The sequence below is a fragment of the Salmo salar genome, chromosome 05 (assembly GCF_965601325.2).
Source record: "Salmo salar chromosome 05, fSalSal1, whole genome shotgun sequence".
Taxonomy (NCBI): Eukaryota; Metazoa; Chordata; class Actinopteri; order Salmoniformes; family Salmonidae; genus Salmo; species Salmo salar.
Window position 1 is genome coordinate 22,748,131 of NC_138295.1, and position 17,623 is coordinate 22,765,753.

Consider the following 17,623-nt stretch of genomic DNA (forward strand, 5'->3'; position numbering starts at 1 on the left):
ACCGGTTTGGCGGTGGGTCAGTCATGGTGTGGGGTGGCATTTCTTTGGGGGGCCGCACAGCCCTCCATGTGCTCGCCAGAGGTAGCCTGACTGCCATTAGGTACCGAGATCAGATCCTCAGACCCCTTGTGAGACCATATGCTGGTGCGGTTGGCCCTGGGTTCCTCCTAATGCAAGACAATGCTAGACCTCATGTGGCTGGAGTGTGTCAGCAGTTCCTGCAAGAGGAAGCATTGATGCTATGGACTGGCCCGCCCGTTCCCCAGACCTGAATCCAATTGAGCACATTGGGGACATCATGTCTCGCTCCATCCACCAACGCCACGTTGCACCACAGACTGTCCAGGAGTTGGCGGATGCTTTAGTCCAGGTCTGGGAGGAGATCCCTCAAGAGACCATCCGCCACCTCATCAGGAGCACGCCCAGGCGTTGTAGGGAGGTCATACAGGCACGTGGAGGCCACACACACTACTGAGCCTCATTTTGACTTGATTTAAGGACATTACATCAAAGTTGGATCAGTCTGTAGTGTGGTTTTCCACTATAATTTTGAGTGTGACTCCAAATCCATGGGTTGATAAATTGGATTTCCATTGATTAATTGTGTGATTTTGTTGTCAGCACATTCAACTATGTAATAAGATTATTTCTTTCATTCAGATCTAGGATGTGTTTAAGTGTTCCCTTTATTTTTTTTGAGCAGTGTATATACTTGTGCATTGGTGCAACGACAGTGCTTTCTTCGCAAATGCCCTTGTTAAATCATCACCCGTTTGTCGAAGTAGGCTGTGATTCGATGAGAAATTAACAGGCACCGCATCGATTATATGCAACGCAGGACACGTTAGATAAACTAGTAATATCATCAACCATGTGTAGTTAACTAGTGATTATGTTAAGATTGATAGTTTTTTTATAAGATAAGTTTAATGCTAGCTAGCAACTTACCTTGGCTTCTTGCTGCCCTCTCGTAACAGGCAGGCAGTCAGCCTGCCACGCGGAGTGCAATGTAAGGCAGGTGGTTAGAGCGTTGGACTAGTAACGTTGGATGGGGTGACAAGGTAAAAATCTGTTCTGCCCCTGAACAAGGCAGTTAACCCCCGTTCCTAGGCCATCATTGAAAATAAGAATGTGTTCTTAATCTGCCTAGTTAAATAAAGGTGTTCAAAAATACAAATCAGCGGCCAAAAATACCGATTTATGAAAACTTGAAATCGGCCCTAATTAAATCGGCCATTCCGATGAATCGGTCAACCTCTACTTTGTAGCTCAGTCGGTAGAGCACGGCGCTTGCAATGTCAAAGGTTGTGTGTTTGTGTTGCGTTCCCTCTTCCGAGAGGCGTGCGTAACACCCTGCTACAACTCAACTCTCCGTAGTGTGAAAGAGGTATGGGACTGTAGGTGTGAGTAAGGATGACAAAAGGCCGAGATTTACCGTTTACAGGGAATTTATTCCGTCGCACGGTAATTCTGGGGAAAAGGGGCTGGACGGAACCAAATATCAAAGCCCCCTCTCCTACCTTACCTGCCTACCCACTACTTACCTAACGAGCACCACCTGGTGCACTAACCAAAATACAGGGGATGGTCCGCCCAGGTCTTTCCTAGTGTGCATAGACAGTAAACTACTACGGGTTATGTATGCCCGCAGGCCTCTTGCCTAAGCACTCCCTAGGTGCCTTCCCCCCTGGGAACAAATGAAACAGAATAACACAAATGTAAGTAAACAATGTCAATCATCAAAACACTGCATCCTACTTACACACAAGACTTACTAGTTAGCTCTCTCACAACAACCAACATGCTATAACCCTCAGCCATCAGCCTCCTCTCTCAGCAATCATCTCTCTTCTGAGCAACAGAACACTGGCTTATAAAGCTTCAGAAGGAGTTGATAATTGGAGACAGCTGCGTCCTGACGAGGGGGCGGGATCAGCTCTCCAATTAGCAATGGGGGCCGACCAATCAGCTGCTTGGGGGAATTTCAGGAAGACATTTCCTGAAATACATACATGAAAATACACAAACCACAACACAGAAACTGGGGAACGTAACAGTTTGATTTCTGCCGGGGCCACCCATACGTAAAATATATGCACACGTGACTGTAAGTTGCTTTGGATAAAAGCGTCTGCTAAATTGCATATGCAATTGAATGAAATCACAGGAGGGGTGGAGGGAGCAGGTCACAAGAACACCTGCTCCCTCCACCACTCTGTGTTCTATCCATGTTGCTATTTCCCCTGTCTTTTGTTTAGTCTGGGTTAATCACATTCACACGGAGGAAGATTAGATAAAAGAGAACACTAGACTCAACAACAGAACACCTGTTTCTGTCCTGTTGGCTATTATTCACCATGACACTTGAGGTGTACTGGTAATGAACAGATCTGGACCAGTGTTGGAGCCTGACCTGGAACTCTCCTGTCTAAAGACAGAGAGGCTGGTTACAGATCCCACGTCACCAGCTCTCACTCTGGTCTTCTGTGGTTAAAGGTAGTGGATGAAACAGATCTCTGAAGCTATGTGGAGGGAAGGACTGGGAAGAAGGGCGGAAGGGATGGATGATGAAAGGAATGGTGGGATGGGGTGGGAAGAGGGGTGGATGGAGCAGGTGAGAGGGATGGTGTGGGAGAAGCAGGTCAGCGATGGAGGGAGGGGATAGAAAGAGCAGGTCAGAGGGATGGAGGGAGGGAAAGTGTTGGAAGGAGGGAGTGGAAGAGGGGTGGAGGGAGCAGGTGAGAGGAATGGTGTTGGAGAAGCAGGTCAGTGATGGAGGGATGGAATCAGAGGGGTGGAGGGGAGGGATGAAATCTCAGGAGGGGTGGAGGGAGCAGGTCACAAGAACACCTGCTCCCTCCACCCCTCTGTGTTCTATCCTCCTAAGGGAAACAGTCGCTTGGCATTTCAAGTAGAAGGAAAGTAAAACCAAAGCCTCCGCTAACTCTGGTAACTGGCTGTCAGTGACAAATTATTAAAAAGTCCTTGATTACAATATATGGTCACAAGACTTGTTGAGAGGTCTTCTTGGGTCCAAGTTCAAGGACTGTCACCTGCAATACGTTATAGAAGTTAATATTTTGATTCAAGTATACATTGAGTGTATAAAACATTAGGAACACCTTCCAAATATTGAGTTGCACCCCCCTTTGACCTCAGAACAGCATCAATTCGTTGTGGCATGGACTCTACAAGGTGTCAAGCCTTAGGGATCCTGGCCCATGTTGCCTCCAATGCAGTGTTGTAGTTCTTGACACACTCAAACCAGTGCTCCTGGCACCTAATACCAAACCCTGTTCAAAGGCACTTAAATGTTTTGTCTTTCCCATTCACTTTCTTAATGACACAACACAATCCATGTCTCAAGGCTTAAAAATCCTTTAACATTTCTTCTCCCCTTCATCAACACGGGTTGAAGTGGATTTAACAGGTGACATCAGTAAGGGATCATAACGTCCTCATGGTCTGTCTGTCATGGAAAGAGAAATGTTTTCTATACTCAGTGTACATGCACAAGCATTCAATACAAAGTCAGACACAGAAATATGAGGTAACAGGCAGGAGAAATTCCCTGAGGCAGAATAAAGCCTTTGTTGTTCAGGAGTGCTTGTGAGTAGTAGAGGAAGCTTTGGGGATCTCTGTGACCTTTACAGTGGCCTGAGTGTGTTGGCATCATGGAATGACTGATGCAGATTGTCATAGCAGGAGAAAGCCAATTACTCTGGTCATCACGATACCCTTAGGGCCTCTTTCAGTCTATTATAATACATCACAGTGAGTATTCTCTGTGCGTCGGTCTCTGGCAGCTTTGTGTTTTTGTGTATTCCTCCATGGTGTCCCCTCCAGACGAGCTTCAATACCATACAACTCTCCTTCCGTGGCCTCCAACTGCTCTTAAATGCTAGTAAAACTAAATGCATGCTCTTCAACCGGTCGCTGCCAGCACCCGCCCGCCCGTCCAGCATCACTACTCTGGACGGTTCTAACTTAGAGTATGTGGACAACTTCAAATACCTAGGTGTCTGGTTAGACTGTAAACTCTACTTCCAGACTCACATTAAGCATCTCCAATCCAAAATAAAAAAAATCTAGAATCGGCTTCCTATTTCGCAACAAAGCATACTTCACTCATGCTGCCAAACATACCCTCGTAAAACTGACTATCCTGCCGATCCTTGACTTCGATGTCATTTACAAAATAGCCTCCAACACTCTGCTCAGCAAATTAGATGCAGTCTATCACAGTGCCATCCATTTTGTCACTAAAGCCCCATATACTACCCACCACTGAGACCTGTGTGATCTCGTTGGCTGGACCTCACTTCATATTCGTCGCCAAACCCACTGGCTCCAGGTCATCTATAAGTCTTTGCTAGATAAAGCTCCGCCTTATCTAAGCTCACTGGTCACCATAGCAGCACCCACCCATAGCACGCGCTCCAGCAGGTATATTTCACTGGTCATCACCAATGCCAATTCCTCCATTGGCCGCCTCTCCTTCCAGTTCTCTGCTGCAAATGACTGGAACGAATTGCAAAAATCACTGAAGCTGGAGAGTCATATCTCCCTCACTAACTTTAAGCATCAGCTGTCAGAGCAACTCACAGATCACTATACCTGTAGATGGCCCATCTGTAAATAGCCCATCCAACTACCTCATCCCCATACTGTTATTTATTTTTGCTCCTTTACACCCCAGTATCTCTACTTGCACATTCATCTTCTGCACATCTATCACTCGTGTTTAATTGCTAAATTGTAATTATTTCGTCACTATGACCTATTTATTGCCTTACCTCCCTAATCTTACTACATTTGCACACACTGTATATAGATTTTTCTATTGTGTTATTGACTGTACGTTTGTTTATTCCATGTGTAACTCTGTTTGTGTCGCACTGCTTTATCTTGGCCAGGTCGCAGTTGTAAATGAGAACTTGCTCTCAACTAGCCTACCTGGTTAAATAAAGGTGAAATATATATATTATATATATCACCTTTAAAAACATATTTATATATAAGGCTGAGTGTAAATTCTACAGTCACTGGGACCCTCCTGATCCACAGCTGTTTCTGGTTCAGATGAGTGTCTCCTCTACAAAGCAGAAGAGCCATGCCTATCAGAGAAGCACAGTGACATCCTCCTTTAGTTATCATCTTTCTCTACTTAAGACAAAGCACCTTTATTGTGGCCCTTATTACCCAGTCCTCTTGGTGTCTTATTACCCAGTCCTCTTGGTGTCCTTGAACCAGCCACAGAAATGATGAGCTGAGATCCTGTTATGGTATATCAGTGCTCTCTTGAACAGCATGGATCTAAAGAGAATGAACAGAGAATCATGGGGCCATTGTTGTTGCTGTTTCTTCACAGGAGCATCGCTGAGAGACCAGAGGAGCTGAGATCAGAGGAAGTGCCACCACAACGCCATAATGTACAAGGACTACAGATCAGGACGAGCAGCAGGTAAGAGCTCAGTGTGTCTGTGTTCGAGTTTGCATGTGGAAAGAGAGTCTGGAGGGGTGCATACACACCGCAGCCCCGGAGGCGTTCTCAGGTGCAGTGTCCAGATTTCATGGCTCTTAAGGGGATTTACTGCCAACATTCCTGCTGCACACCTGATAAGACTGTATTTGTCCCCTAGTGGAGGTTTCTTTCTATCCAGTAGAGCCTCCTCTCTGCTGCCCACCCCCCCTGGAGCTACCCCCACTATTACACTGGCTCTGCCCAACACCCCTGGAGCTACCCCCACTATTACACTGGCTCTGCCCAACCCCCCCTGGAGCTAACCCCCCCCCCTTTTACTCTGGCTCTGGTTACCATGGCAACAGGGCCACTGGAGTCCTGTCACGTGTCTGAGATTTGTGGTCTGACTAGGGTATCTTTTTGCTATCAGTTGAAGCAGCAGACTCAAACTAACGTCGAAAAACAACCGAGTTTGTGAAAAAAACTATGTAAATAGCCAAGAAACATGAGACTTTCGAGTAAATTAGACCATATTTTATGCCTGTGCGCAGCGCCTCCAAAAATGAATATCAGCACTAAAGTCTGTGCGCTCAGCTCCCCTGCCAGGCTGTGTTGCTGTGCAAAGTGGGATATAGGATTAGTGTTTATTAATGTAATTAGCAGCAATGAAACAAAACAGCAGAAATACTTTGTAAACAGCTCATGCAGCATTTTTCTAACTCCACATGTGCTTATACTTCACTTTTGACTATTTTTATTCAGGAATGTAATGCTCACACTAGAGTCCTGCAAATTAACCACCTGCCAACGTGGCTGGTGAAATAGACATTCTTACCCGCCAATACCTAAATCTACCGGCATTTGCCAGGTGCTAATTGTATTCCCTGGTGGTGTGAGAGCATGGGGAGAGGGAATGAAAGTGTCTCTTCTCTTGCCGGGCTTTGGTAGATGAGTGTGTCAACTCCTATTATGTTCACACAGTGTGGTGCACAGGTTGGTCAGGTGATAATGAATGTACAGTCTGGTGTCTGGCCTCTAAAGGCATTGTATCTCCAGTCTCTGGTGATGTTCTCTTTTTCCTCTCTCTTCTCGTCCTCTACACTCTGCCTCAGCCTACAGCGGTCTGATCTCTATCAATATCCCACTCTCATCCTCTATCCCTCTTTCTGTCGTCTCGCTACAGCATTTTTGTAGTCCATCAGTGTGTGGTAGTATATCTTCCCTCAGCACTGCTACTCTCTGATATATATTTAATCTCTAACTGGCCTCTGTTTGTCTGTCTGTTTTTTTGGCATCCACCAACGTCACGTCTCTGTGCTTACTAACTGGAGCTAGAGAACCTTGTCCTCTCAGTGGCCTTTGACGGCATAGCCACAGGCACCATTAAAGGAAGAACAGTAGAGGTATGAAGTTCAGGGCTTACCACTGTGATCACAATATAGTAGCCATATCAAGAAAAAACAAAGGCTGTGCCTAATATAGTGTCTAAGTTTTGTAGTGATTCATATGTTGATGTAAAGAATATTTGCTGGTCTATGGTGTGTAATGAGGATCAACCAGACACTGCACTTGACACATTTATTTAATTGCTTTTTCCAGTTACTAATAAGCAACGCACCCATTAAGAAAATGACTGTAAAAACTGTTGAATCCCCTTGGATTGATGAGGAATTGAAAAATTGTATGGGTGAGGTGGATGAGACAAATGGTATGGCAAATGAGTCTGGCTGCCCAGCTTGATTGGCAAACATACTGCAAATTAAGAAATCATTTGACTAAACTAAATAAAATAAAAAAGAATCTATACTATTAAACAAAAATGAATGATAATAAAAAGCTTTGGAGCACCTTAAATGAAATGTTGGGGGGAAAAAGGCAAACTCGGCTCCATCATTCATTGAATCAGATGGCTCATTCATCACAACTCACTGATATTGCCAACTACTTTAATGAGTTTTTCATTGGTAAGATAAGCGAACTTAAGTATGACATGTCAGCAACAAATGCTGACATTACACGTCCAAGTATATCTGACCAAATTATGAAAGACAATTGTACTTTTGAATTCCGTAAAGTCAGTGTGGAAGAGGTGAAAAAAGTATTGTTGTCTATCAACAATGACAAGGCACCGGGGTCTGACAATCTGGATGGAAAATTACTGAAGATAATAGTATGCCATATTGCCACTCCTATTTGCCCATCTTCAATTTAAGCCTACTAGAAAGTGTGTACCCTCAGGCCTGGAGGGAAGCTAAAGACCACGGTAGCTGTTTAGGCCCCTTAATCTTTACTAACGACATGCCTCTGGCTTTGAGTAAAGTGTGTCTATTGTATGCAGATGACTCAACACTATACACGTCAGCTACTACAGCAACTGAAATGACTGCAACGCTTAACAAAGAGCTGCAGTTAGTTTCGGAATGGGTAGCAAGGAATAAGTTAGTCCTAAATATTTCCAAAACTAAAAGCATTGTATTTGTGACAAATCATTCACTAAACCTCAACTGCATCTTGTAATGAATAATGTGTAAATTGCGCTAATTGAAGTCACTAAACTGCTTGGAGTAACTCTGGATTGAAAACTGTCATGGTCAAAACATATATTGATACAACAGTAGCTAAGATGGGGAGAAGTCTGTCCATGATAAAGCTCTGCTCTGCCTTAACAAGGCAGGTCCTGCAGGCCCTAGTTTTGTCGCACCTAGATTACTGTTCAGTAGTGTGGTCAGGTGCCACAAAGAGGGACTTAGGAAAATTGCAGTTGTCTCAGAGCAGCAGCACGGCTGGCCCCTAAAAGTCCTTGCAGAGCTAACATTAATGACATGCATGTCAGTCTCTCATGGCTCAAGTGGAAGAGAGATTGACTTCATCACTACTTGTTTTTGTAAGAGGTGTTGACAAGCTGTAGAATCAGATTTAAAAAGCAGGTAAAAATACACCTTATGGAACAACGGCTACTGTGAAGACACACAAAAGGTACAGACATGTACATAACAGTACATTGTGGTATTGTTGTATGGTGGTATTGAACATTTTGTATTGTAGACATGTAGTGGTGTAAAGTTATAAGATGTACTCTTATCTTTTGTTTTATATGTAATGTAAGTGCTTTAATATGTTTGGACCCCAGGAAGAGTAGCTGCTAATGGGGATCCCTAATAAATACAAACTACATCCTCTTAATTGGTGAGTGTCAGGTGCAGGGCAGGTGGTGGTGGTGGGCTGGATATGCATTGACTTAATAGTTTCCTCAAGTTGTGACTGGAATTAGAATGCTCTGTCTGAGATGAGAACAAGGTCACCAGGACCTTGCTTAACCTCTCTGGTATCATTGGGACGCTAGCGTCCCGCCTCGACAACAGCCAGTGAAAATGCAGGGCGCCAAATTCAAACAACAGAAATCCCATAATTAAAATTCCTCAAACATACAAGTCTTATACACCATTTTAAAGATAAACTTCTTGTTAATCCAACCACAGTGTCCGATTTCAAAAAGGCTTTACGGCGAAAGCACACCATGCGATTATGTTAGGACAGCACCTAGCCACAAGAAACCATACAGACATTTTACAGCTAAGGAGAGGACTCACAAAATCAGAAATGGCGATCACTAACCTTTGATCTTCATCTGGTGGCACTCCCAGGACTCCATGTTACACAATAAATGTTCGTTTCGTTCGATAATGTCCCTCTTTATGTCCAAAAACCTCCTTTTTGTTGGTGCGTTTAGTTCAGTAATCCAAAGGCACAAAGCGCACTCTCAACATCCAGACGAAAAGTCAAAAAAGTACAATAAAAGTTTGTAGAAACATGTCAAACAATGTTTTTGTCATAAATAATCTATAATATTTCAACCTGACAAAAGCTTAGTCAATAGAAAAGGAGAAACAAGAAAGGCGCGCTCCCGATCACGCGCTGGACTCATGTCTGGAAACTTCCACTGTCCACTCGTTGAAAGTGCTGTATCTCCCTCATTTTTCAGAGTAAAAGCCTGAAACAATGCCTAAAGACTGGCCACATGTAGAAGAAGCCATAGAGATCGTGAACTGGGTCCTAAGTCTTTGTATGGTGGATAGGCTTTCAATGGAAAAAACAGCCTTTCAAAATAATAGCACTTCCTGGATGGATTTTCCTCGGGTTTTCGCCTGCCATATCAGTTCTGTTATACTCACAGACATTATTTTAACAGTTTTGTTGTTATTTTAACAGTTTCTATCCAAATCTACCAGTTATATGCATATCCTAGCTTCTGGGCCTGAGTAGCAGGCAGTTTAATTTGGGCACAATTTTCATCCAAAATTCCGAATGCTGCCCCCTACCCTAGTGAAGTTAAATGAGTGCAACTGTAAAGTTAGTGGACTACAATTTCCTCGTTGTAGGCCTACAATCTGTGTATACACTCTTCATTGGCCTATGCTAGTGGTTGCATTTAAGACCTGGGTCGTTGGTGTTATTGATCCCAGTATCTTGTCACTTGCATGGTATTCAAAAATATTATTGTCATGTAAAATTAAGTAGAATAGCAGGAAATTATTTTTGAAAAGGCTATGTTTTTCTCAGTGCCGCAAATACAATGATATGCGTGTCCCCCTGTCAGCCCCTGGTCTTCAGGGCTGAGCCCCTGGTTATGAAACAGTTTGTCAGTTCTGCTGAGAGTTTTCAACACTTGACCTTGAGTCTGATTCACCAAGCAGACGCTATTAATGTTGTTGTTTTGGGGCCAGAGTTTCTGATGCTCATCTGGGCAGATGGCACATTTGGTTCCTGGACCACAGCTAGCTGCACTTCTCTGCTGCCAAAATGCATTATAATACCCACTTGTTCTGATGCACCACTTGTGATTGTGTAATAGAGGACTTGCTGCACTCCAGTCTGCGTACTGTGTTGCACAAACACAAATAATTATATTCCACTTCCTCTCTCTTCAGTTTTTTGGTCAATGGTGTGTTTGGATGGTGAATTTCAGCACCATGACCAGTGTGGACTGATGGTGGGGAGCCCCTGCTGTTGACTGGGGTTTAGCTATAGACTGAGGTAAAGAGGTATTCTGCACTCTTTATGAAACCTGCTACCATCAATATTCATGCTGGTGGGGACTTCCTGGAGATCAGCTTGCCTCTATATCTTTCACTTAATCCAATTTACAGAATGTTGCCAAGGCTTCCACCTCCCCCGTTCTCACCCCAGAAAAATGTGATTTCAGCAGAAGGTTCTGGAACACAAAACTCCACAGCCCCAGTGTCTTTTCCATGGTCCCTCTCTCCTCCCAGAGTGCATATACCAAGTATTCCATCAGGAATAACACAATCTGGTCAGTGGAGACGCTGACTTAATGAGGTGATAATCTACTAATCAGCACTCAACGAGAGGGTGAGGGTGGGAAACAGAGAGGAGGAAAAGAGAGGAGGGAGAGTGTGATACAGGGTCCAAAGGAAGGATGGGTAGTGAGAAAGAAATAGACGGACAGAGGAAGTAGTGAAAGAAGGGAGGGCTCCATCCTTAGCTCTGGTTCAGATCGATGGGCAGTCTCTCCATCCACAAAGGGCAGTGGAGCTAATGAAACACTATGAATCGTTAGATCTGACATTTTCCCCTCCCGGTCTGAGCTATAATGGTACGTTTCATTGATCTCAAAATGGAGGACACCAAATACCAGCGCAGTCCTTTAAACTCTGGCAGGCTTTCTGGTGAGCAGAACCTTCAAATATCATCCACTCTGAAAGCTTTGCAGAGCAGTGATCTGACACATCTGTTTGATTGGAAAGGGCATATTAGTATAGCATTCTACACTATCTACTCTTCTGATTCCACTGTGTGCAAGGGGCATCATCAATTTTGGAATCGTTAAATGCAGACTTTACAGTATAACACAAGGCATCCGATTTACAATCTACTGAGAGGGGATATAAAGGCCTGAGGAGAAACCGAACCTTCTGTGATTTACAGCTTCTCTCTGTGTGATGGTTCAACATTTACAGAGGGACCACATTAGAGCTGCACAGTATCTATTGGAGACATCTTTGAATCCATACCCCAGGAACCGTTTTCTTTGAGAGATAAAAAAAAAAAGTCAAAGTCAAGAGGGAAATAGAGAAAATGTTTGAATAAGACGCGGTTAAAAATGTATCAACCCTTTTAGACGTTAGTTGAAGAGAAGGCGGAGAAAGAGAGGCCGGAGGGCGGGCTGCCTTCTAAGGAGTAGGAGTTGATCAAATAAACCCCCACTCCCCTCAATTCTGCTCGCAAACATGCAATCGTTCGACAATGAAATGGACGACTTATTGGGAATATTGAACTACCAACGGGACATTAAAAATGGTAACGTCTTATGCTCCACGGAGTCGTGGCTGAACGATGACACTATCAGCATACAGCTGGCTGGTTATACGATGTACCGGCAGGATAGAACAGCGGCTTCTGGTAAGACAAGGGGCGCCGGTCTATGTATTTTTGTAAAAAAAACAGTTGGTGCACGATATCTAAGGAAGTCTCCAGCTACTGCTTGCCTGAGGTAGAGTTTCTCATGATCAGCTGCAGACCACATTACCTAGCCACAGAGTTTTCATCTATATTCTTTGTAGCTGTTTACATGCCACCACAGTCGGAGGCTGGCAATGTGATAGCATTGCAAGAGCTGTATTCCGCCATAAGCAAATAAGAAAACGCTCACCCACAGGCGGTGCGCCTAGTAGCCGAGGACTTTAATGCAGGGAAACTTAAATCCGTTTTACCTACTTTCTATCAACATGTTAAATGTGCAACCAGAGGGAAAAGAACTCTGGACCACCTATACTCCACACACAGAGATGCATACAAATCTCTCCCTCGCCCTCCATTTGGCAAATCTGACCATAATTCTATCCTCCTGATTCCTGCTTACAAGCAAAAATTTGAGGAAGCACCAGTGACTAGATCAATAAAAAAAGTGTTCATTTGAAGCAGATGCTAAACTACAGGACTGTTTTGCTAGTACAGACTGGAATATGTTCCGTTATTCCTCCAATGGCATTGAGGAGTACACCACATCTGTCATTGGCTTCATCAATAAGTGCATCGATGACGTCATCCCCACAGTGACCATACATACATACCCCAACCATAAACCATGGATTACAGGCAGCATCCGCACTGAGCTAAAGGCTAGAGCTGCCGCTTTCAAGGAGCGGGACTCTAACCCGGAAGCTTATAAGAAATCCTGCTATGCCCTCCGACGACCCATCAAACAGGCAATGTGTCAATACAGGACTAAGATGGAGTTGTACTGCACCAGCTCTGACGCTTGTTGGATGTGGCAGGGCCTGCAAACCAATACAGACAACAAAGGGAAGCACAGCCAAGAGCTGTCCAGTGACACGAGCATACTGGACGTGCTAAACTACTTCTATGCTCGCTTCGAGGCAAATAACACTGAAACATGCATGAGAGCACCAGCTGTACCGGAAGACTGTGTGATCACGATCTCCGCAGCCGATGTAAGACAGGTCAACATTCACAAGGCCGCAGGGCCAGACGGATTACCAGAACGTGTACTACGACAATGCGCTGACCAACTAGCAAGTGTCTTCACTGACATTTTCAACCTCACCCTGTCCGGGTCTGTCATACCACCATAGTGCCAGTGCCAAAGAACACTAAGGTAACCTGCCTAAATGACTACTGACACGTAGCACTCACGTCTGTAGCCATGAAGGGCTTTGAAAGGCTGGTCATGGCTCACATCAACACCATCACACGGAAACCCTAGACCCACTCCAATTTGCATACCGCCCTACAGATCCACAGATGATGCAGTCTCTACTGCACTCCACACTGCCCTTTCCCACCAGGACAAAAGGAACACCTATGTGAGAATGCTATTCATTGACTACAGCTCAGTGTTCAACACCATAGTGCCCACAAAGCTCAGCAATAAGCTAAGGTCCCTGGGACTAAACACCCCCCTCTGCAACTGGATCCTGGACTTCCTGACGGGCTGTCCCCAGGTGGTAAGGGTAGGTGGCAACACATCCGCCACGCTGATCCTCAACACAGGGACCCCTCAGGGGTGCGTGCTCAGCCCTCTCCTGTACTCCCTGTTCCTGTTCACTCATGACTGCACGGCCAGGCACGACTCCAACATCATCATTAAGTTTGCAGATGACCATACAGTGGTAGGCCTGATCACCGACAACAATGAGAGCCTGTAGGGAGGAGGTCAGAGACCTGGCCAGGTGGTGCCAGGATAACAACCTCTCCCTCAACATGGTCAAGACAAAGGAGATGATTGTGGACTACCGGGAAAAAAAGGACCGAGCACGCCCCCATTCTCATCGACTGGGCTGCAGTGGAGCAGGTTGAGAGCTTCATGTTCCTTGGTGTCCACATCACCAACAAACTAACATGGTCCAAGCACACCATGACAGTAGTGAAGCGGGCATGACAAAACCTATTCCCCCTCAGGAGACTGAAAAGATTTGTCATGGGTCCTCAGATCCTCAAAAGGTTCTCCAGCTGCACCATCGAGAGCATTTTGACTGGTTGCATCACTGCCTGGTATGGCAACTGCTCGGCCTCCAACCGCAAGGCACTACAGAGGGTTGTGCGAACGGCCCAGTACGTCACTGGGGCCAAGCTTCCTGCCATCCAGGACCTCTATACCAGGCTGTGTCAGAGGAAGGCCCTAAAAATTGTGCAAGACTCCAGCCACCCTAGTCATAGACTGTTCTCACTGCTCCCACACGGCAAGTGGTACCAGAGCGCCAAGTCTAGGACCAAGAGGCTTCTAAACAGCTTCTACCCCCAAGCCATAAGAGTCCTGAACATCTTGTCAAATGCCTACCCAGACTATTCACATTGCCCCCCTCCCCTCTCCACACCACTCTCTGTTGTAATCTATGTATAGTCACTTTAATTAACTCAACCTACATGTACATACTACTTCAACTAACCGGTGCCCCCGCACATTGACTCTGTACCGGCACCCTCGTGTGTGTGTGTGTGTGTGTGTGTGTGTGTGTGTGTGTGTGTGTGTGTGTGTGTGTGTGTGTGTGTGTGTGTGTGTGTGTGTGTGTGTGTGTGTGTGTGTGTAATTGTTTTTATTTTTACTGCTCCTCTTTAATTACTTGTTACTTTTAACTCTTATTCTTATCCAGATTTTTTTGAAACTGCACTGTCAGAGGCGCATGTGACTAATAAAGTTTGATTTGATTTGAGTTCGTCTTATGCTCTGAACATCTTCAATAATGAGACAAAATATCTCCATCTTAACTAAACAAGTTACTTATTGTTCAACAGGTGTCTCTTAGACGAGGTGATCAACTCTGGCTGATTTTCCAGCTCAACGATGAGGTACGGATATGGACTGGCTGATATCTCGTTGCGCTCTGTGATTTCTAATTAGATTTATGACCCAGTGGTTGAAGAGTTGGCTCACAAAATCTTTTTTTTTTTTGTCATGGCAGTGTCTTTTTCCCCCACATTTTTTGGGGGATTGGTAATGTTCCAGCAAAGTGACTTTGATTTATCATACCCCTCTTTCAAGCCACCCAGTTCATTTGGCTTAAGATGATCACTAATGTACAATGCTAACCATAAAAACCAATGAAGATTTGTATTTAATCTGTTGTAGCAAAAAGGCAAATTTAGTATTTGATTTAAATGCACTTGAACCAAGAAAGCCTTTGAAAGAACATCACGGTTTGAAAAACGGATAAGCAGAAATACTGTCCCTTAGGCCTAGGGAGAAAGAAACTGAATAAGAGCGCCAACTCTTTCATTTTCTATTTGGTGACAGAATTAATTTAGTTCTGTCTGGGAAGCATTTAGTTTATTTATGACCAGTCTGTTGTGGCTAAAAACGAGGACACAGAAAAAGGGGCTGTCTGAATGAGTGTTTCAGCAGCTCCATCCAATGCAGCTACTTTTTAGATCTTACCATACTGTGACCTGTCATAAAACAGTTTCAGTAACACTCCTGCTGATTGAGTCCAAGTAGTGGGCTTCTATTTAAGGATCCATGATCCTGGACCATCAGACAAAGCTAGTTAATGTCAGATTTTAAAATAGCTTTGGGTCAAGGGGCTCAACAGATTTGGCTGTCCTTTAAAACTGTCAACTGAACTCAATACCACATCTTCCTTTGTTCCTTCCAGTACATTCTCCTTATGATTCTGAAGGCATAATACAACTTATTATAGTCATATTTACACCCTTTAATATGGATGATGAGTCACTTGCCATTCACCAATTTGACTCTTAACATTTCATCTTTAGAATTTGTTTATACATTGAGTTTTGGCTCTAATTACTTTTTGTTGCTGTGACATACAACCATACTGAAAGGGCTACTACTGACTGTAACCATACAATTTCTATATGCAGGAAATGACTCTGCAGATTGAGCAGGCAACATTACTGCTCCGCTAACAACAGACGCCTCATTTATTTCTCTAATTGGTTAAGGTTGTTTAAAAATCAATGCTGGGAATGTTTCCATGCTCATGTACACAGTCTTTGCCTCGTTCGTTTCCACTTTGGAATCCGTTTGACAGTTCTTGTGTATGGGCTGTGGGCTTTGAAATTTGTTTTTGGAAGTGCAGACAGGCTGTTGAAGATAATATTGTTTGACCCATCAAACATTTCTCAGACACTTATTTTTCATCTCAAACTTTGTAGACGAGGGGTGTCAAACAAGTTGTGCTCGGGGCCACATTTGGTGATCACTGAGGTCCGGAGAGCTGCAGTGAAATTGGTTATTGAATTGGTTATAGAGTATTGCTTCGACATCAAAATCTGGAGAGGGAGAAAAAAACTCCCCTGTACACTTTTTGCAACTTTTAATACTACCTGACTCTAACTTTTGTTTCTGTCTTTGAGAGATGGACACAGTAAATCAATTATATAAATCTTGGTCCATTTATAATTTCTACACAGTTTCGATGTGGCTTTAGGCCATGATTGACACCCCAATTCTTGTCAAATCAAGTCTTATGTCACATGCGCTGAATACAACGGGTGTAGACTTTACCATGAAATGCTTACAAGCCCTTTTCTAACAATGCAGAGTTAAAAAAAAAAAAAAATAATAATCATAATAATTTAAAAAAAGGAAATAGTAGCACAATACAATAACGCGACTATATACAAGGAGTACCGGTACTGAGTCAATGTGCAGGGGTATGAAGTAGAGGTACTTGTAGGTAGGGGTAAAGTGACTAGGTAATTAGGATAGATGATAAACAGCGTAGCAGTATCGTGTGTGTTGGAGTATCAGTGAAGTATGTGTAGGTAGAGTCCAGTGAGTGTGCATAGAGCCGGAGCAAGAGTCCGTGCAAATAAAGTCTAACCTCTACAGTCCAATTTTATTTAGGTTGTTTTGATATTTACTGTATTAAGACAAATGTAGGTATTAGTGAACCAGTTTGACTAGTTTCACTAAGCTAGGCTCTCCGAGGTGACCAAATTAACGTTCAATGATACTCTATCTCTTTACGATTGTCGTTATCTTTCCGCTGATTTCAGTGGACCCATGTGGAACTCTGATAAGACCACTCCCCTCTACGCTCATCTTCCATTACTAATGTGTTTATATGGTTTTACTCCTCGGGGGAGGGGGGGGGGGGTGTATGTTCATGTAGTATGGATTTCTGACTTCTTTTTGAAACGACAACCCAGATAGAAATGGACTTGGAATGTTTGCTCCTTTCCTTCAACCTACTACATGTTTCATTCGGAGAAAAGGGACACTTTGAGGCTCATTTGATATGAGTGCTGTCTCCATGGTGAAGAGGTTCACAGGACTGAGATTAAATCATCACACTAGACTGCTCACAGTCTGCTTGGTTGTCTGCAGTATAATGGTGCATTATTTATCAGGCCTTGAGTTTCTGCACTGCATGGTGGGAGAAGCTCACAGTCCATATGAACATCACCGTTAATGACACATGACCTAACTTTGTATGCTAACAGTGGTGCCCCCAGCTGGCACTCCAAGGTACTGTCTTCGTATGACTGCACTTCCCAAGGCTGAAGATGAGGCTGAAAATGACTTGTACTGACAGAGATTATAATAAATGAATGGGCTAATCAGTGGTATTTCTATGTAAGCAGCACCAACCCATCCATCACAACACACACAGGGTGTGAATAATGGATTACATGTTACTGAACAAAAAACGAATC

At 44.0% G+C, this 17,623-nt stretch overlaps 1 protein-coding gene across 4 annotated transcripts in view; it reads left to right on the plus strand.

Annotated features, from left to right (window-relative positions):
• LOC106604462 (ecto-NOX disulfide-thiol exchanger 2) overlaps nt 1-17,623 on the plus strand; it is a 312,275-nt gene that overhangs the window by 85,828 nt on the left and 208,824 nt on the right. For 3 of the 4 annotated variants that reach the window (XM_014199102.3, XM_014199098.3, XM_045717984.2), the window contains one exon: nt 5,372-5,464. In XM_014199102.3, coding sequence (XP_014054577.1) covers nt 5,431-5,464 — 34 coding nt within the window. In that variant the 5' untranslated portion in view covers nt 5,372-5,430. Of the gene's footprint in view, nt 1-5,371; nt 5,465-14,737; nt 14,792-17,623 lie in introns of all 4 variants that reach the window. The other variant, XM_014199101.3, reaches the window with a different exon arrangement.